Source organism: Typopeltis vanoorti, chromosome 19, assembly GCF_054136105.1.
Source record: "Typopeltis vanoorti isolate ZY-2024b chromosome 19, IOZ_Tvanoo_1.0, whole genome shotgun sequence".
Taxonomy (NCBI): domain Eukaryota; kingdom Metazoa; phylum Arthropoda; class Arachnida; order Uropygi; family Thelyphonidae; genus Typopeltis; species Typopeltis vanoorti.
The window spans coordinates 73374859-73396429 of NC_143567.1; the positions used below are offsets into that span (position 1 = coordinate 73374859).

Below are 21571 nucleotides of genomic sequence, written 5' to 3' on the forward strand. Positions count from 1 at the left end.
CTACTTTGAAACCTAAACTGTGGTTACGTTACATCGATGACGTCTTCCTTATTTGGGGACATAGTTTAGAGGAACTGCAAAACTTCCTAAACCATTTAAATAACCAACATCAAAACATTAAATTCACATCTGAACTAGAGGTTAACGGCGTTCTCCCCTTCTTGGATCTAAAGATCAGTAGATTTCCTGACTGTCTTAAATTTTCAATTTTTCGAAAAACCACCCACACTGATAGATATTTATATGGTTCTTCTCATCACTTCCCACCTCAGAAACTGGGCATCATCTCCACCCTCGCCCATCGAGCAAGATGTCTCATTTCCACAGAAGAAGACCTTCAAACAGAGCTTAACTTCCTGAAAAACACCTTCTTAAATAATGGATATTCGTCTCGTAACATCACTAAACGCTTGAGACCACGCCAACATCCTCGACAAGAAGATAACTCCAACCCTATCACTCATATACAGTTGCCTTTTATCAGCACTCTTACCCCAAAACTAGCTAAGATTCTGAAAAAATTCAACATAAAGACCGACTATACTACGCTGCCAAAACTTCGTTCTTTTCTGAGTCGACCAAAACCAAAACACAACCATCTGCATTTTCCTGGTGTTTATAAAGTTTTGTGCAACTGTGGTCGACCTTATTTTGGCCAGACAGACAAATCTGTTTCACTTCGTCTTGAGGAACATAGACGTGACATCTCCTACAGTAGAGCACGAGCGAGCGCCCTTTCCAGTCATGTCCTTTTCTCGGCAAACTCTGACCTTGAAGAACAGCCACATCAAGTTGATTGGGAACGCACTACTAATTTATATATTTGCAAGGATGAATTCGAAAGAAGAATCATCGAATCAAAAGAAATAGTTCTGGACCCTTCACATTTAAACAATAATCTTAGCTACAATTTACCCGATTCCCATAGCGCAGTAATCCAGTACTGGCGCTCAAAAATTAGCTGTCGCACACATTCTACTCATGCCAACGGTAGCACGCGGTCACCTATTCAAATATGACTGTTATTATTCTGCTTTTTATTAAGCTGTAAAGTTCATTTTTTACCGTGTTATTTTATGTCTTATGTTTTTATTTCTCACCTGAAGAAGTCGGATCACCGATGAAACTAGTTGTGATGTATTAAAGGTTTTTGTTATACTTTCTCGGGTTCTAGTCAGTTAAATTTATTTTTATAAATATATATATATATATATATATATATATATATACACAGTATATTAAATTATATTATGAATGAATTCTCCTACTCAAATTGCAAGTCGCTATCGCTCCAACTTTCACGTTGGAGCGATAACTCGCTCCTGCAGTAAACAATATGCCCTCCACAACAGCAACTATACTGCAGAAACATGAAAAACAATTAGTTTTATCATGTCACTGAATAAGGTTCACATATATTTGCAGACTGTGTAAAATATTTCTCAACAAATAGTACAATTACAGATAACTAGGAATATAAACACTAACTAATGAATCACATCTCCCCTTCAACAGAAACTGCTGTACAGACTCAAGCAAAATCACATGTTGCCAGTGCAACATACGGTTTTGCTTAACACTACCCCCCCCCTCACCATGAACGTGTTAAAACTAAGAAATATATAGTAAATGTATTTCAGATATTATGGAAAAATCGGTTTAAGAGAATTAGCATTTCCATTCATTTATCAGCTTGCTTTTTGTTTGGGTCGTGCGATCTTTTGTTAATACTACACCAATCATATGCACTTCTTATAGCTGTTCTTTCTCTATTGGCCTACAATCGAGCACATCTTTCACTTCTCATTAATAATTTGTCAAGGATTGTTCATTACATATCTCAAGTCTTAAATTACTGGTAATTTTTGCTTGATATAATGGGAAAGACGATGACTCTATTTGGGTAGATAACTTTGCACACAACGAAACCACTCTAGAGAACAGAAGAAGTGATGGAGAATAGAAGCTTCTTGGTAAGTCATACCCATTTTCAGTTGTGTTTTTCTGAAAACTTGTTTCCGAAAATCCCTACATATATCTCGCACCACGATTTTTTAGCTTTAATTTTGGGAAAAAAGTGTGAGTTATAGTAAATACGGTAATTTTTTTTAGCTTTCAAATTCTTAAAGTATGGATCATTGGTTAAAGACTGGATTTATAAAACACACAAAAGAGAGCAATATAGCAGATATAGAAATAAGCAATTTCACTCCTCTCATTAATGATAAATTATTTATATTAAGTAAAAATGTATTATTAAATTACTTAAGGAATTGAACAACGTAGATATGAATATAAATTAAATTACACTTTAATAAATATTTCCGATATTTCGGATATCACGTTGCCATTTTCAAAAGGAACTTGCAAAAAAAGGCACGTGCACGTCACTACAACACGGTGACTGAGAATGAAGAGATGAAGATATTATTCTCCTAAAAGTCCTGATGGTGCCCTCTAGCAGGCTAAGTAGGCGTTCTTGGCCGTTGGGCTGAAGGTCTGCTGATGTAAGCCTCCCAAATTTGGGGCAGTCACATACATCCAAATTTGTTGAGGTTTAGAGAGTTTCTTAGGGCTGAGGCTGATTCCATAGTCTTTCGAATTTGTATTTGCTATGGTGTATTACTGTAGCTTTCTTCCACCGTATTCTGCGGCGTGAATCCAGAGCATGGTCTGCAAGACCAGAATGGCTGTACTTGTGAAAACGGATGTCGTCCTTGTGTTCAGAAATTCTGATATTCGCTGTCCTGCCTGTTTGGCCAAAGTAAGACAGTTTACAACTGCAAGGCACCTGGTATACACCAGGTAGATCTAGGGGAAGTGGTTTGTCTTTGGTGGAGCGGATAAGGGATGCCAATTTTCTGTAAGGTCTATAACAGGAGGTCAGGTCATTTTTTTTTTAAATTTTGGCGATTTTTTCCGAGATGCCTCGGATGTGGGGAATGGTGATGGATTTAGAATAATCCTTGTTGTGGAGGGGATGGGGGAGGGCTGTGGATTGTAGGTTTTAATATTTTTTGGATTTTTTTGGGGGATAGCCATTGGCTGAGAAAGTGTTGAGGATGTGATTTAGTTCAGTGTTTAGGGCCATGTCGTTAGAACAGATCAGTTTAGCCCTGTTGTATAGTGTTTTCACCACTACATATTGTTGTGGGTGGGAGAGAGATTGTTGGTGAATGTATCTGCCTGTATGGGTGGGTTTTCTATAAACTGAGAAAACCAAGGTTCCATCATGCTGGCGGGTGACTAGTGTATCTAGGAAAGGGAGGCTGTTGTTTTCCTCTTTTTCCAGGGTGAACCTTGATTCTGGGGTGTTGGTTGTTTAAGTGTGTTAAGAAGGAGAGGAGTGTTTCAGAGCCATGTGGCCAAATAGCGAACACATCATCAATGTAGCGAAGCCATATGGTTGGTTTTTGTGGGGCAGAGGCTAAGGCTTTTTCTTCAAACATCTCCATAAAGAAATTGGCCAAGGGTGGGGAGAGTGGTGAACCCATGGCTGTCCCCTCATTTGTTTGTAGAATTTTCCCTGCCAAACAAAATAGCCTGAGTTCATTGTGAACTGAAATAGGGCTGAGATATCGGGAGAAAATTTAGCTTGGATTAGCTCTAAAGTTTCCTTGAGTGGGACATTTGTATATAAGGAGGAGACGTCAAAGCTGACCATTATGTCAGTATGTTGGAGTGTAAGGTTTTCTACTTTGAAACCTAAACTGTGGTTACGTTACATCGATGACGTCTTCCTTATTTGGGGACATAGTTTAGAGGAACTGCAAAACTTCCTAAACCATTTAAATAACCAACATCAAAACATTAAATTCACATCTGAACTAGAGGTTAACGGCGTTCTCCCCTTCTTGGATCTAAAGATCAGTAGATTTCCTGACTGTCTTAAATTTTCAATTTTTCGAAAAACCACCCACACTGATAGATATTTACATGGTTCTTCTCATCACTTCCCACCTCAGAAACTGGGCATCATCTCCACCCTCGCCCATCGAGCAAGATGTCTCATTTCCACAGAAGAAGACCTTCAAACAGAGCTTAACTTCCTGAAAAACACCTTCTTAAATAATGGATATTCGTCTCGTAACATCACTAAACGCTTGAGACCACGCCAACATCCTCGACAAGAAGATGACTCCAACCCTATCACTCATATACAGTTGCCTTTTATCAGCACTCTTACCCCAAAACTAGCTAAGATTCTGAAAAAATTCAACATAAAGACCGACTATACTACGCTGCCAAAACTTCGTTCTTTTCTGAGTCGACCAAAACCAAAACACAACCATCTGCATTTTCCTGGTGTTTATAAAGTTTTGTGCAACTGTGGTCGACCTTATTTTGGCCAGACAGACAAATCTGTTTCACTTCGTCTTGGGGAACATAGACGTGACATCTCCTACAGTAGAGCACGAGCGAGCGCCCTTTCCAGTCATGTCCTTTTCTCGGCAAACTCTGACCTTGAAGAACAGCCACATCAAGTTGATTGGGAACGCACTACTAATTTATATATTTGCAAGGATGAATTCGAAAGAAGAATCATCGAATCAAAAGAAATAGTTCTGGACCCTTCACATTTAAACAATAATCTTAGCTACAATTTACCCGATTCCCATAGCGCAGTAATCCAGTACTGGCGCTCAAAAATTAGCTGTCGCACACATTCTACTCATGCCAACGGTAGCACGCGGTCACCTATTCAAATATGACTGTTATTATTCTGCTTTTTATTAAGCTGTAAAGTTCATTTTTTACCGTGTTATTTTATGTCTTATGTTTTTATTTCTCACCTGAAGAAGTCGGATCACCGATGAAACTAGTTGTGATGTATTAAAGGTTTTTGTTATACTTTCTCGGGTTCTAGTCAGTTACATTTATTTTTATAAATGTATACATCCCGAGTAAATCCTAATTTCAACAATATATATATATATATATATATATATAGACTATAAAAGTGTATGAAATTCACATCGTATGATACTTTATGGGTTGTTTCCTTAAGTATCTAATAAGTGGGTTCTAAAATGTTTAGTTTTAGTATGTATGACTATAATTTTTTTATTAATAAAATATAATAAGCACATATTTAACTGTCAATGGAAAATGGCACTTTTTTTAATTTGGTAGACTAAATGCTATTTTGGTAAAATATCTTGTTGCCGTAATATGGCTGAACAAGCAACCTTATTAAGCAGCGCTTTGAGGCAGGCTGCCTGTATGCTACACCCTGTCGATGGTACTGGTCCCAGGGATTATCAAAATAAAAATAATTAATCGGAGCTTATATAATTAGAATAAAATATAATTATCTTTATAAATATGTATATATAAATTTAATATTTTTTAAATATATGATATATCCAATTTAATTTTTTTTTATTTTTAATTTTTTCTGCCTCCAACATAAATGTAACATAAACTCTGTAAGTTTTCCGCCCTTTTATTTTTCTGCCTGCGGCATTCGCCCATTCCGTCCCTCCCTCTCGCCGGGGCCTGTAAATATGGAAATAGACAATAGAATCAACAAAGCTGGTATGGTAGGAAATCAACTGAATAAATTTATATGGAATAAGAGAGAAATTTGCCAAAACACTAAATTAGCTGTATAAAAGACAGTGTTTAAACCAATTTTAACTTATGGATCTGAGAGCTGGGTTAGAAGTAAAATAATTGACTACAGACTAGATACTGCAGATATGAGAGCCCTGAGAAAGATTAGGGGCATGAACAAATGGCATCAATGGCAATATCATATTAAAAACGAAGATATTAGGAAAGAACTTGATATTGTCAGCATCCAGGAATGCATTAGCAGAGCTAATCTCAGGTGGTATGGTCACTTAAGCAGAATGGGAGAGGAAAGATTAACAAAACAAGGCCTGGGTCTTTGTTCTGAGTCTTAGAGGAAGACCAAGATATTTTTTATTGGAGATTTTTTATCTGCTGTGATGCTAATGATTATGTACAATCTTTCATGTTAGTGTTGATGCTGAGATGAGGGACTTGTGCACGTAATTTCCACACAGGGAGTGTCTAAACTCCAGTCCAATTATGGCCTTGGATTATTTGCAGGTTTGAATGAGCAGGATTATTTGCCAGCTGATCAAGTAGCCTCCAGAGACATTACCATTTGGGTTTGGTCCCATATATTATCTTGCAGCCAGCCTGTGAAAAAACTGCTTTATTGTTATGCCCTCAAATGGAGGAGATACTGGATCACTAGTTCAATTCTTCTGTAATAACAGTGTGTTGAGGCACCTATTCATGTTGGAGAGGACCTTCCAGTACTAGCCCTTTTCATTCTTCCTCTTTCTCTTTGCTTTTCTTTCCATATTCTTCACTACTTCTGAGTCTTTTTTTTTATTGTCCTGTCTTCCAGATCCCTATCACTGAGATTCAGTGCCTTGCTGCCATTTTTGTTATGAGGTGCAATCTATGGACATTCAGAAAGGGGGGATCCTGGTAGTCTCATACTACTTTGGCCTCTGAGAATAATATTTTCACAAACTTTTGGAATAGAAAGGCAATTGTTACGATTTAAGTTTCAGCTAATGGATATTTTTTTAAAATATACATACACGTATAAAACACAAGTGCGCATACACACACATGTGTATGCGCACTAAATTGCAGCCAGATTGTTTTATCACAATCTGGCTGCAATTCATTATGGCTGCTGCATGATTGTAGCAGCCAGGATAAACACTGTTGGGATGTGTGTGTGTGTATTAAAAAATTATGTATATATTAATTAAATTGATTTCATTGGAAGAAGAATTCTATTATATAATATACACACTTTTCTGTTCTTCTGTATTCACGTCTGTTATTATTCTTCCACTTTACATTGATGTTTTATGATGCATAAATTGAAATACTTATAATTAATAATTATTTCACTGTGGCATATTTCCTATAAATATCAGTCACGCAGATATCTTTACAAGAAGAGGGCAGCTAGATCACGTGAAAACAGCAGTAGTATCTTACATGCAAAGAGTATCTATCTGTTAAAAAAAAGATAAATATGAATTACAAACCACTAATAAACCAATATGATTTATTTATTATAAATCAGAATTATTATAAATATGATTTATCTGCTCCCCAAAAGAGGAAGTTCAACCCATTATCAGTAGATGAAGTATACAGCAGGATACCTTGCAATATAAACTTTGCACTATGGACAGTCTTAGTAGAACACAATGAAATGGAGAGAGTGCTAAAATCATATAGTTAGGAACCAATATGGATAAAGTGGATTGGCAGTGCTTGTTGTCATCCTGCATGTAGTTAAAGAAAAACTGTTGGTCAGTTTTAACTTGCAAACACTGGGAGACTGTAATTCTACAATTTAAATTAAATTTTTTTTAAAAAAAACTTTCACTATGTGCTTGTTATTTGTTTTCCTTGTGATCTATATTATTCAAAATGCTACATGTACTATTAGACAAAATGAAAATTTTTTTTTTTAAATAAGCATAAGTATATTATCTAAACCTTTTATGTATTTGCTTTTACTATTAGCTATAAGTTATTGCAGTGAAATTAACAGTTTTTAAGTACATGAACTACTTTTCATCTGAACTGTAATGATTTCCACAGATACACAGGCAAATTTGATAAGATGAAGTCCAATAACAAAACTAAGTTGATATTTAAATGGAGCAAGTTCTTACCAGTTAAATTTATAAGTCTGTAGAAATTATTTTTCTGCACTTATCCTTGTGACTGTTTTGCCTGAGAGAGAGAGAAGCAGATCCCAGAAAAGGTTCTAATACACAGAGTGACAGAACGAATTTTTTCATTCAGTACATCTTCAAAACCAGAAAAAATTGATAATTCTTTTTGAACTTCAAACCTATATAGCTTGCAGTTGATTTCCACAAGATTAAATTTGCTGTAAATTATAAAGTTCTATGCTTCAGGGTTTAATATCAGAATTCATGTCCTTTGAAATCTAATTTCTGAAGTTTTCAGAATCATAGATGAGGATTTGGCTGATGTGCTTGAAAGATGGAATCTTCCATTCATCAACTTTCCTTCTGTTAATTTACTTCACCTTGAAAAGAAAACAGAAACACAAATTACTTTTTTATTAAAATTTAACTTAGGTGTTTTGTGGAGTGAAGGCAAATTTTTTATTTTAATCTTTTGTGTGTTTTTGAGGATATCTCTACATGAGGATCTTAATTGCCAAATTAATAACTTATGAAAGAAAATCATTTGCAAGTGGGTATAATCTTTTAAGATTATTATTAGAGTAATCATAAAATGCTGTGCTTCATATAGAAGAGTTTCGTGTTGAAAACTTGATAAAACAAATTTGCAATAATACAGTCAATTCTCACTAGAGCAAATTCAGAGAAGCCAAAGGAATTATTTGCTATTGTGAAATTTCCCTTAGATTAGCATTGCTATGGGAGTCTTTTATAGTTTGTATAGTGAGCAGGTTTATTAAATTAGTATTTTTTGTAGTCAAAATTGACTGAGAAAAATAAATTTATTTTCAGGACCGATATCGAGATGCATCTGCCTTAGCCTTTTGGTTGGCTAATGCATCAGAGCTACTTCACTTTCTGAAGCAAGATCGCCATTTAAGTGCTTATACGCTTGATGCTCAAGATATGCTTGCAGAGAGTGTTCAATTAGCATTTCGTAGTTTAGTTACATGTCAGCAAGGAGAATTGCAGACTGCAATGCCTGCTTTTTTGGAAGATCGTGAAGATGTGAGTGAAGAAGAAGGTACTACTGGTAAGTTTTTTCTAATAATTTTTTTTGATATCGACAGTACTGTGATCTTTTTGGGAATAGCATTTAAATTAAATACTTTCACTCTTCAGTAGATATCTGAAATTCTCTGTGAAAATAATACTTTTGAAATTGCTTACTAATAGAATTCCTTAATTTTTTTTTTAAATATAAAATATCATAATTGTAGTCATGGCAATTATCTATTCATCTTGGAAAAGAGATTTAATGTATATTAACCGAATGTTTAGTATACAAATAATCAGCTATTCAAGAAACAATTGAAGATTTGGTTCATAAAACACAGAAATTTATTAGTTTTTATCATCATCATCAAATTTCTGACATATACCCTCAAGGGATGTACAGGATATTATGATAGTGCTACATGAAAAACTTAAATCATTACTAACTTCCTATCTACAATTTTTATCCAAAACAGTCTATTACTTGTTAAGACTCCAATATCACCATTATCAGATCTTATATTTCTATCGTCTAAGGCACTTTGTACCGTATCAATCCACCTATATCTTGGTCTTCCTCTGGGACGTTTTCCTGCCAACCTGGCAGAGAACACTTGTTTTGCTAATCTTTTCTCGCCCATTCTGTTTAAGTGACCATACCACCTGAGATTAGCTCTGCTAACGCATCCCTGGATGTCAAGTTCTTTCCTAATATCCTCGTTTTTAATATGATATTGCCATTGATGCCATCTGTTCATGCCTCTAATCTTTCTCAGGACTCATATCTGTGGTCTTTGGTCAAGTGTTTTACTTCTGACCCAGCTCTCAGATCCATAAGTTAAAACTTGAACACTGTTTTGTATACAGCTAATTTAGTGTTCCGACTAATTTCTCTCTTATTCCATATGAATTTATTCAATGGACTTCCTACCATACCAGCTTTGTTCATTCTGTTGTCTATTTACATATTTAATTTCCTATCTTCACTAAAAATCGTGCCTAAGTAGCTGAAATGTTTTACTTGTTCCACAGGTTCTCCATTCACAACACAGTTGACATTTTCAACAATTCTACCTATTTTCATTGTCTTTGTAATGCTGACCTTCATACCATATCTATTACAACAGTTATTCAGTTTAGTCAGGGAATCTTGCAAACTTGTAGCGGATTTATTTAGAAGTATAACATCGTTTGCATAAAGCAAAGAGCTGACATTAACATCTCCAATTCTGATATCATGTTTATTACCACTTCCCTTCATAACGTGATCCATATAGATCATGAATAACAGAGGGATATAATGTACATCCTTGTCTCACACCAGATTTAACATTAAACCATCTTCCTGTACATCCTTCAATTCTAACTGCCGACTTACAACTCAAATACAGACTAGTATTGCTTGATATAATGCCCTATTGACACCATATAACTAGCGTATTGAATAGCTTCTCTCTTGGCACCTTGTCAGCCTTATCCAGATCGACAAAACTTAAATACAGATTTTTGTTATATTCTCATGCTTTCTCGACTATTTGTCGTAAAGTGAAGATCTGATCCTGACAGCTGCTATTTGACCTGAATCCAGCTTGTTCTTCACTCAGCTTTTCTTCCACAATTCTTCTCAACCGTTTCTCAAGTATACTTGCATAGATCTTGCCTGGAACATTAGGGAAATACCTCTGTAAATCTCACATTCAGTCTTATTTCCCTTTTTATATATGGGCACTATTAGAGCTCTACTCCAATCATCAGGAATATGTCCCTCTGTCCAGGCTTTCTGAACTATGCAATGCAGCCACTGTAAGACTTTATACCACCATATTTCAGCATTTCTGGTCGAATATCATCTACTCCTGCTGCCTTTCCACATTTCAAACTTTTGATGGCTTTTTCTACTTTAAGTATGGATATGTATTCCTGACTGTATGCCTGTTGAGCTTTTTTTTATCACTCTGCTATCACTGCTTGTTTCATTTAGCAATATTTCGAAATAATTACTCATGAAAACAGGAGAAAAAGATATCAAGGATATCTTTTTCTCCTGTTTTCATGTCATCTTTATCATCTCTAACCCCTTTTACAGCACTCTTTCCTCCATTTCTAAGCTTCTTCAACAACCTCAAGAATATCTTACCACCTTCTTGATATTTATTTTCTATGTTCTTGCCAAAGTCCTCCCATGACTTTTGTTTAGCTAGTTTTACACAGTTTCGCTTTCTTACATTTGTCTCTGTATTCTCTAAGAGCACAAGCTGACTTATTTGCCAGGAACGTTTGATTTCTTCTTTTCCTTCCCTGCCTCTTTAACTTCCTGTGTCCACCATGGAGTCCTGATTTTTCTATCCCTGCATACAACCTCACCACATGCCTCTCTGTGTCAATCAGAGATTGACACTGAGAAGCATGTGAGACAAAACCCTGATTGATGGCTGAATCAATCAGGGTTTTCTTCAAGGCTTGCCACTGAATCTCCAAGGTTTGATTCCTGATCTCAAACTCTTTCATTTTTTCTTTAATAATCTTTGTGTATTTTAGTCTACAGTTCACATCTGAGAGCTGCTCAACTTTTATTCGCTTTAAAACTTTCTTACATGTTATTCTTTTCAATATGAAATTCAATTTTATCCTCCTCAAGACTAAATAGCGATCGCTTCCAATTTCAAATCCTCTGTACACTCTGGTGTCCTGCACCAGGGAAAAAACATCACTAGCAACAATAACATAGTCATTGAGACTTTTCTTATTCCTAGCCTCTTCTCTCCATGTGAATTTTTTGCACATTTTTATGTTGGAACATGGTGTTAGTAATAACCAGTCCATGTCCTGAGCAGAAATCCAACAGGTATTTGCCATTATTATTAGCTTTGCTCTTTTCTCTAAATTTTCCCAAAATATTTTTGTATGTCTCACAATCATATCCTACTCTGCTATTCAGATACCCAACAAGAGCCAACTTTTCCTTTTTCATTGTGTCAGTTGCTTTTTCTAAAGCCTCAAAAAATTCCTCCACTTCTACCTTAGTAGAACTTTCTGTGGGACCATAGGCACAAATAAGTCTCGTTGTCCAGTTTCTCATTCTCATATTTGCCCACATCACTCTACTTGAGACTGCCTGCCATTCAAGAAGATTAGCCTCGTATTTTGTGTTGAATACTATGGCTACTCCTTCTTTTCCTTGATTGTCATTGCCTGAATATAACATTTTGTATTTAATGCTCAGAAAGATCTCACCAGTTTTTGTCTTTTTTGTTTCAGTCACCCCTATTATGTCGATCTGGTACTTATCTAATTCCTAGTTGCATTTCTTTGCCATTCAGGCTTCTTATGTTGATAGTACCGATCTTTAACTCTGGTGATGTTGAGTTGGGGTGTGTTTTCAGAATTGTTCTAGTAGTTGACTTTTTGCTGTTCGCCCTGCTTCCCTGGCAAAAACAACAGGGGCCTTGTTTAACTGGGCGACGCCCCAGCCGGCATGAAATTTTGTCATGTTGTACCATCATTTTTTATTTTGGTTTAACCAATAAGAATACAATTTGGTTGGCTAAGTTCCAAATTGCCAGCCCATCCTCGTTCGTTCAGTATCCAGGTAGATACCCAACAGGGTGCACCACGAGAAGGTGAGGATTGGACATTAGGTCAGAAGCCCTGGTCGGTTCTCCACATTCCTTTAAAGGCTATGTGGAGGTCTCCTCTCAGTTATACAGCTTTGACCCTTAAGCACCCCTATTTAAATTAAATAAATTACACCGGGTAGTTTCACCCCCTAAAATGGAACCAGTGGCTTCTTCTGGATTAGGCACATCATAATAACTGAATACAAAGATGATGATAGTGATTAAACACTGAAAAATAGTTGCAAAACAAATGGGTAAATTCGTGCTAGACAATAAACATGAAAACTCATGGCATACATTAGTTGTTTGCGGTTATCAATGAAGGTGGTCATTGACCAAGTTGAAATCTCTAATATTAAAGGATTTAATGAGAGATTTTCATATGTCAATTACAATACAGATAAGAAAATTTGGTTATTTGATTATCAAATTGAGAAATCGCTCTAAGAATTGCATTAACTAATTAACAAACTTTGCATTTTATGCAATTCATTAATGTATTAAAGCTTGAAATGCCAAGTTTATATTTAATAAAGTGGAAAAATCCATTTAGTAGCTATCGTATCTTATTTAAGTTGATAATTGTATACAAATCTTCATATAGGTTGAGAGAAATAATTTTTATGTTTTGGCAAATAAACCACACACAACTAACATAATATTCTTTTCTCATGCGCAATATACTTTATATCTAGTCATGTACTTTGAAATTTTTTATTTATTTTTTTATTGATCTCACACATGAGAGGTATGATGAATTATAGCACATCAGTGCCATGGGTGTTAATGATACTTGATTTCTTTCTTCATTCAGGATTATTTTTTCATTACTCAAAAATAAATAAAAAAAATAAAAAAAAAAAGTCTGAAATCCATAATGTACTAGGTTGTGCACCAAGATTCAGATTATAGATATTAATGTTCCTATAAACAATAAACAGTTGTTTTTTATGTCAGTGGAAGAAATCTTAGTCATTACTGCTTTGCAGATTACATTGTTCTGCTTGGAGAAAAAAATAAATAAATGAGCAGCTCAGGAAATGCTAAATACCCTTGACAGACAGCATGAAAAGAGGAAAAAAATGCTTAAAAATTAACATAACTGTAACAATATTGCTAAATTCAGATCAAATTTATCACTAGGAAATATACCACAGAAATGGAAAGAATGTTTGATAGTTATACTTTACAAGGATGGTGCAAAAACTGATGTCTAACTGCTAGCTTATCGATATCTCTGGAGTGGTGGTGGAGATTTTAGAGAAGTTAATAAGAACAGAAATACAGAAATGGGTTGACAGACGAGCCATGATTTGCAGAGACCAGCATGGATTTTCAAGGGAGATCGTGTTTTAGAGCTTTGCTCATATTATTATTATTAGTAGTAGTAGTATCTGAGACCTCTATGGAGTCAAGTACTCATCGAGAGAGGCAATAAATCACCCAAACCAGCTATCATACCTTTCCTTAAATTCATTCACGCTAGATGCACTCACTACCCTTAAGGGCAAATTAATCCACCAACTCACTGCTCTCTGTGAGAAAAACCTAGCTCTTACCCCTTTCTTGACTGCAAATAAATTTAACTTCCATGGATGCCCCTGTGTTCTCTCCCCACCTTCCATATAACGAAGTTATATGGAAGGTGGGGGAGAGAACACATCAGTTGATATCCTATAACATCAGTTCATCAGTTGATATCCTATAACACCAGTTCAAAAGTTTATACACCTCTATCATGTCACCCTCTTTCTCCTGTTAACCAGTCTGCAATCCACATACTCTCAATCTGTCATAATCTAAATAATCTCAATCCTATAATCCAGATATAATCTTTGTAACTCTTTCCACAGCTTCTTTATCCCCTTGAAACCTGAGAGACCAAATCTGTGCACAATAATCCAGGTGTGATCTTATCAAAGCCTTATAAACAGTCAAAATGACTTCTTATCCTTGCATGTGAAGGTTCGTTTCAACATCGCAATTATCCTCTGAATTGTATTTGCAACTTTTGCTATGTGACCTTTGAACTTCTAATTCCTATCCACCAATATGCCAAGAAGATCCCTTGCCTCTTCAGTTTCTTGTAGCATAACCGTGCTAATATAATATATGCCGCTGGACTCTAATCATGCCAAAGTGCATAACTTTACACTTACTAACATTAAATTGACAGCCATTTATGTTTGCCCAGATTTCCAGTCGATTCAAATAATTTTGTACTTGTTGAATATCATTAGCATCCCTGATTGCCCTGTCTATCTCCGCATCATTGGCAAACAATTGCACATCTGATGTTAGATCCTTCCTGATGTCATTAATGTATAGATTGAAACAGTAATGGCCCAAGGACTGAACCCTGAGGTACACTACTGGTCACCTTAAATCTGGCAGATTCACATACCACTTTTTGATATCTAACTGTCAACCATTCCCTGATCCAAGTGAAGAGTTTATATTCCAATCCATATTCTCTAGTTTATGCAACAGCCTTTCAAAAATAATATGATAATATTAGAAAAATCCAACGTTATCATAGTATATCCATTCCCTTTATCCAACTCAGCCGTAACATTGTTATAAAATATGAGCAAATTGCTAAAACATGACCTTCTTTTAGTAAACCCATGCCGTTCCTTGCCGAGTATAAAATTCATGACTAAACAGACACACATAATAACCACAGTAATAAGTTTTAATAAGTAAATATTTCATCTTGTATCATAGGACATCGTCAGTACAGTTAATTCAAACAATACTAGGAATAATATGCAGTTAGGGTGCATGATTACAATGGAATCCCAATATGTCCTGAGTTTCTTGAGCTGTCTTTTTACAGGATCGTAATCAAGTTTGGCATATGTATTTTGATCTCTTCTTCTTCTTCCTTTCCAGGCTTATAGGCCAAGTGGCCTGTTCTGGACTCAATTCCATCTTTTTAAGGGTCTTCCTCTGCATCGAGTACTTTTTGGGTGGTAATTTAGAATTTGTTTAGGTATTCTGCTTCTCTTCATTCTCAGTATGTATTCTTTCCATTTTTCTCTATAGCAAATAACTGTTTCATTTAGGGTTGTAATTCCAAGTTTTTTTCTGATTTCGCTGCTTTTCATATTGTCCATTATTGTGACTCCTTCAGTTCCGCGCAGAAATTTCATTTCGAATGATTCAATCCTTCTTTCATCTGCTTTTTTTATTGTCCATATCTTACTGCCATAAAGTAAGGTTGGTTTAGCTGCTGTATTGTAGATTCTTATTCGTGTGTGTGTTTTTGTACATAATTGGGTTTAAAAATTTTATTTATAATGACTGTTACTTTTAAAAAGTTTGATATGTTTGGTTCTATATCAGCTTCATTTTCATATGATTGTGCAACCTAAATATTTGAATGTATTTACTTGCTCTATTATTTTGTTGTTTATTACTGTTTTGCTTCTTATTGGATTAGCACCTTTGAAGGCCATGACTTTTGTTTTGTCAGTTGATATTTCTATACTATATGTTTTTATCAGATTATTTAGACTTTATAATGATTTTTGTAGTTCATCTTCATTATTTCCAAGGATTATTTGGTCATCAGCAAAAAGAAGAGTAGCTAATCTGGTGTTACGGTTTATCTTGAATCCTCCTTCATTAGTTATCTTCCATTCTTTTATGATTTTATCTATGTATATATTAAATAAAATTGGTGAGAGAGGGTAACCCTGATGTACTCCTCGATTTATTGGTTTCCAGCTTCTTCACAGATATTTTATTATCTTGATATATATTATATAACTCTAAAGAGTTGGTTTGGTATTTCATATTCTTCTAGAATTTCTGATAGTTTTTCTCTGATAATTTTATCAAATGCCTGGTGTAATCTATAAAAGCTATGTGTGTTTCTATGTTCATTTCTCTGTGTTTTTCAATTAATAATTTTAACATAAATGCAGAGTCTATGCAAGACCTGCCTTTTCTGAATCCATTTTGTTCTTCTATTAATTTTGGGTCTACTATACGTTTAAGTTTATATTCTAAGATTTTTGCATATACTTTATAACAGGTACTACGTAAGCTAATTCCACGATAATTATTACAATCAGATTTGTGTCCTTTTTTGTAGATGGGAATAACTATTGCTTTGGTCCAATCTTGTGGGCATTTTCCTTCTTTCCAGATCATATTATACAAGTTAAGTAACCTGAGTGAGAATTCAAGTCCTGCAAATTTGATAAGTTCCAAGTTTATATTGTCTTCTCCTGGAGCCTTTCCTGTTTTGCTTTGGGATAATGCTTCTGTTAATTCTTCTAGAGTGATGTTTTCCAAGTTATCAGAGATGTTTACAAAGAATAGTTTTCTGTTTTGAATGTTTTCATCATACCATACATCTTGGTAGTAATTTTGCCATGTTTCTATTTTAATGGTATTAATATCTGCTTTTTCTCTAGTTTCATTGCTTAGATCTTTGAGGATTTTATATGCATTAGGTCTTTTGAGCGTACAGTCTCTCACTAATTTTGTTACAAAATTGTTCCATCTGTTTCTGTTTATTCTCCTGCGTGCTGCTTTTGCTATTGCTCTTTTTCTGCTGTATTCAATTTTTGATTCTATCGTTTTTAGGTTGAGCCAGTTTTTATATGCTTTTTTTTTCTTTTCTTCAATAATGCATTTAATTTCATCATCCCAGTCCCTAAGGCCTCTTTTTCTTTTCCACTTTTTCTTTATTCCTAAACTTTCTTTTGCAGCTTTTGCCATTATGGTTTTTAGGTTTGACCATTCTTCTTCTATGTTCTGATTTTGTTTTATACTTGTCATCCAGTTCTTTATTCTTTTTTGGTACAAGTCTTTAATACTACCATCATCCAAAAGTCTAACTTTGAAAGATTCAAAATTTCTATTTTCCTTATGCTTTTTTTTGTTGTTTTCCATCTTCGTTCCCATTTTATTTTTCCAATTAAAAGGTAATGATCTGATTCTATTTGAGATCCTCTGTATATTCTTGTATCTATTATCATTTCTGACATTTTGATATTGCTGATTATGTAATCAATAATGCTTCTTGTGTCTCTTGCTTCCTAGGTGTATCTGTGAATGTCTTTGTTTGAAGAAGGTGTTCATTATTTTAAGGTTAAATCTGAAAACAAACATCATCTCAACATCACCAGAGTTAAAGATCGGTACTATCAATGTAAGAAGCCTGAATGGCAAAGAAATTGAGCTAGCTGAGGTAGATAAGTACCAGATCGACATAATAGGGGTGACTGAAACAAAAAAGACCAAAACTGGTGAGATCTTTCTGAGCAATAAATACAAAATGTTATATTCAGGCCATGACAATCAAGGAAAAGAAGGAGTAGCCATAGTATTCAACACAAAATATGAGGCTAATCTTCTTGAATGGCAGTCAGTCTCAAGTAGAGTGATGTGGGCAAATATGAGAATGAGGAACTAGACAATGAGACTTATTTGTGCCTATGGTCCCACAGAAAGTTCTACTAAGGTAGAAGTGGAGGAATTTTTTGAGGCTTTAGAAAAAGCAACTGACACAATGAAAAAGGAAAAGTTGGTCCTTGTTGGGGATCTAAATAGCAAAGTAGGAAATGATTGTGAGACATACAAAAATATTTTGGGAAAATTTGGAGAAAAGAGCAAAGCTAATAATAATGGCAAATACCTGTTGGATTTCTGCTCAGGACATAGACTGGTTATTACTAACACCATGTTCCAACATAAAAATGTGCAAAAAATTCACATGGAGAGAAGAGGCTAGGAATAAGAAAAGTCTCATTGACTATGTTATTGTTGACAGTAATGTTTTCTCCCTAGTGCAGGACACCAGAGTGTACAGAGGATTTGAAATTGGAAGTGATCACTATTTAGTCTTGAGCAGGATAAAATTGAATTTCATATTGAAAAGAATAACATGTAAGAAAGTATTAAAGCGAATAAAAGTTAAGCAGCTCTCAGATGTGAACTGTAGACTAAAATACACAAAGATTATTGAAGAAAAAATGAGAGTTTGAAAACAGGAATCAAACCTTGGAGATTCAGTGATAAGCCTTGAAGAAAACCCTGATTGATTCAGCTAGAGATGTGAACTGTAGACTAAAATACACAAAGATTATTGAAGAAAAAATGAGAGTTTGAAAACAGGAATCAAACCTTGGAGATTCAGTGATAAGCCTTGAAGAAAACCCTGATTGATTCAGCTAGAGAGGCATGTGGTGAAGTTGTCTGCAAGGATAGAAAAATTAGAACTCCATGGTGGACACAGGAAGTTAAAGAGGCAGTGAAGGAAAAGAAGAAAGCATATCAAAAGTTCCTAGCAAATAAGTCAGCTTGTGCTCTTAGAGAATATAGAGACAAATGCAAGAATGCTAAACACTGTGTAAAACTAGCCATGGGAGGATTTTGGCAATAATATAGAAAATAAATATCAAGAAGGTGGCAAAATATCCTGGAGGTTGTTGAAGAAGCTTAGGAATGGAGGAAAGAATGCTGTAAAAGGAGTTAGAGATGATAAAGGTGACATGAAAACGGAAGAAAAAGATATCCTTGAGGTATCGAGTAATTGCTTTGAAAAACTGCTAAATAAAACAAGCAGTGATGACAGCACAGTGGTAAATAACACTGACCAGGCATGCAGTCAGGAATACATATCCATACTTGAAGTAGGAAAAGCCATCAAAGGCTTGAAATGTGGAAAGGCAGCAGGAGTAGATGATATTCGACCAGAAATGCTGAAGTATTGTGGTATAAAAGTCTTACAGTGGCTGCACTGCATAGTTCAGAAAACCTGGACAGAGGGACGAATTCCCGATGATTGGAGTAGAGCTCTCATAGTACCCATATATAAAAAGGGAAATAAAACTGAATGTGAGAATTACAGAGGTATTTCCCTACTGAGTGTTCCTGGCAAGATCTATGCAAGTATACTTGAGAAACGGTTGAGAAGAATTGTGGAAGAAAAGCTTGGTGAAGAACAAGCTGGATTCAGGTCTAATAGAGGCTGTTTTCAGGATCAGATCTTCACTTTACGACAAATAGTCGAGAAAGCATGGGAATATAACAAAGAGCTGTATTTAAGTTTCATCGATTTGGAAAAGGCATATGACAAGGTGCCAAGAGAGAAGCTATTCAATATGCTGCAGTTATATGGTGTCAATGGGGCATTATATCAAGCAATACTTAGTCTTTATTTGAGTTGTAAGTTAGAATTGAAGGAAGTACAGGAAGATGGTTTAATGTTAAATCTGGTGTGAGACAAGGATGTACATTATCCCCTCTGTTATTCATTATCTATATGGATCACATTATGAAGGAAAGTGGTATTAAACATGATATCAAAATTGGAGATGTTAATGTCAGCTCTTTGCTTTATGCGGCTGATGTTATACTTCTAAATAAATACGCTACAAGTCTGCAAGAGTCTCTGACTAAATTGACTAGCTGTTGTAATAGATATGGTATGAAGGTCAGCATTACAAAGACAAAGACAATGAAAATAGGCAGAATCATTGAAAATGTCAACTGTGTTGTGAATGGAGAACCTGTGGAACAAGTAAAACATTTCAGCTACTTAGGCAAGATTTTTAGTGAAGATGGTAAATATAGAAATAGACAACAGAATCAGCAAAGCTGGTATGGTGGAAAGTCAATTGAATAAATTCATATGGAATAAGAGAGACATTAGTCGGAACACTAAATTAGCTGTATACATGACAGTGTTCAAACCAGTTTTAACCTATGGATCTGAGAGCTGGGTCAGAAGTAAAATACTTGACCAAAGACTAGATACCGCAGATATGAGAGTCCTGAGAAAGATTATAGGCGTGAACAGATGGCATCAATGGCAATATCATATTAAAAACGAGGATATTAGGAAAGAACTTGACATTGTCAGCATCCAGTAATGCGTTAGCAGAGCTAATCTCAGGTGGTATGGTCACTTAAACAGAATGGGCAAGGAAAGATTAGCAAAACAAGTGTTCTCTGCCAGGGTGGTAGCAAAATGACCCAGAGGAAGACCAAGATATAGGTGGATTGATACGGTACAAAGTGCCTTAGACGATAGAAATATAAGATCTGATAATGTTGGAGTCCTGACAAGTAACAGACTGATTTGGAAGAAAATTGTAGATAGGAAGTCAGTAATGATGTAATTTTTTTCATGTAGTACTATCATATCCTGTACACACACCTTGAGGGTACATGGCAGGAATTTGATGATGCTTACAGTAAAATCTCTAAATCTATTTCCATTTCTATTACAGTTAAGTTCTCTGATAGGTCCTATGCTTGGTTTATATGGTTTATTGCCAATTCTTGCTTTGAGATCTCCTAATACCAAAATGTGATCCTTAGGATTAGTCTTATTTAATATGTTCTGCAGATGGATGTAGAAGTTTTCTGAGTCCTCCTCTTTTCCTTCTTCAGGTGCATAAGTTCCAGTTACTGTCATATAGCCTCTGTCTATTTTAATTCTCATTTCTATTATTCTATCGCTCCAAAAGTTGTAATGGATTATATTGTTTCTAAGAGATTTATGTAGAAAGATCATTACACCAGATTTAGCTCTCTCTTCTGCTTTTACCCCACTGTATATATAGATATAATTTTCAGTTTCGCCTGTTCTTTGCTTTTTTTTAGATTCTGTAATTACTGCTATTTTTACATTTCTTTCTTCTAGTGCTTGGTCCAGTTCTATGATTTTGTGGTGGATACTTCTCACATTCCAGGTGGCTATATTCCAACAGGTGTATTTCTGCTTTTCTTTTTTGTTTTCGGTAATTTTCTTTTCGAATCCTTACTCCAAGCCGGTTCGTTACCAAAAAAGTCTGTCCATTTACTATCTTCATGAGTCTTTTTAGTGGGTTCAGATTTTGACTGAGAGGGTTACTGGCCATCTGCAGTCTAGCTATGGTGCTGCCATCTTGAGGCCTTCAAGTTGCCTTAAGTGGTAGGAAAGATTTTTAAAGAGAAGAGATAGAAATAGAATAACCCATAGCCCTCGATTACTTTAATAGCATTAGGGTCGTGAGTTACAAATTGGGCGAGGAATGCCATATATGAAAGATTAAAGAGCAAGGGGGGCCTACCTCAAAGAAGAGGGAAGAGAGAGAATAGACCCAGCTAGGGGACCATGGGAAAGCCACTTCCCTTGCTATCAAGATGATAGCCTCTTGTGGCCCTGTTGGTCGACGAGTCCTTATTCAACATATTCGGACCACCCCGCCATATCTGGTAGGCTCC

At 35.3% G+C, this 21571-nt stretch overlaps 1 protein-coding gene across 3 annotated transcripts in view; it reads left to right on the plus strand.

Annotated features, from left to right (window-relative positions):
- The window catches only part of LOC150096246 (afadin-like), a 512466-nt gene that overhangs the window by 187969 nt on the left and 302926 nt on the right, over positions 1-21571 (plus strand). For all 3 annotated transcript variants that reach the window (XM_090409377.1, XM_090409378.1, XM_090409379.1), the window contains exon 13: positions 8520-8760. In XM_090409377.1, the coding sequence (XP_090265503.1) occupies positions 8520-8760 (241 nt within the window). The remainder of the gene's footprint in view (positions 1-8519; positions 8761-21571) is intronic.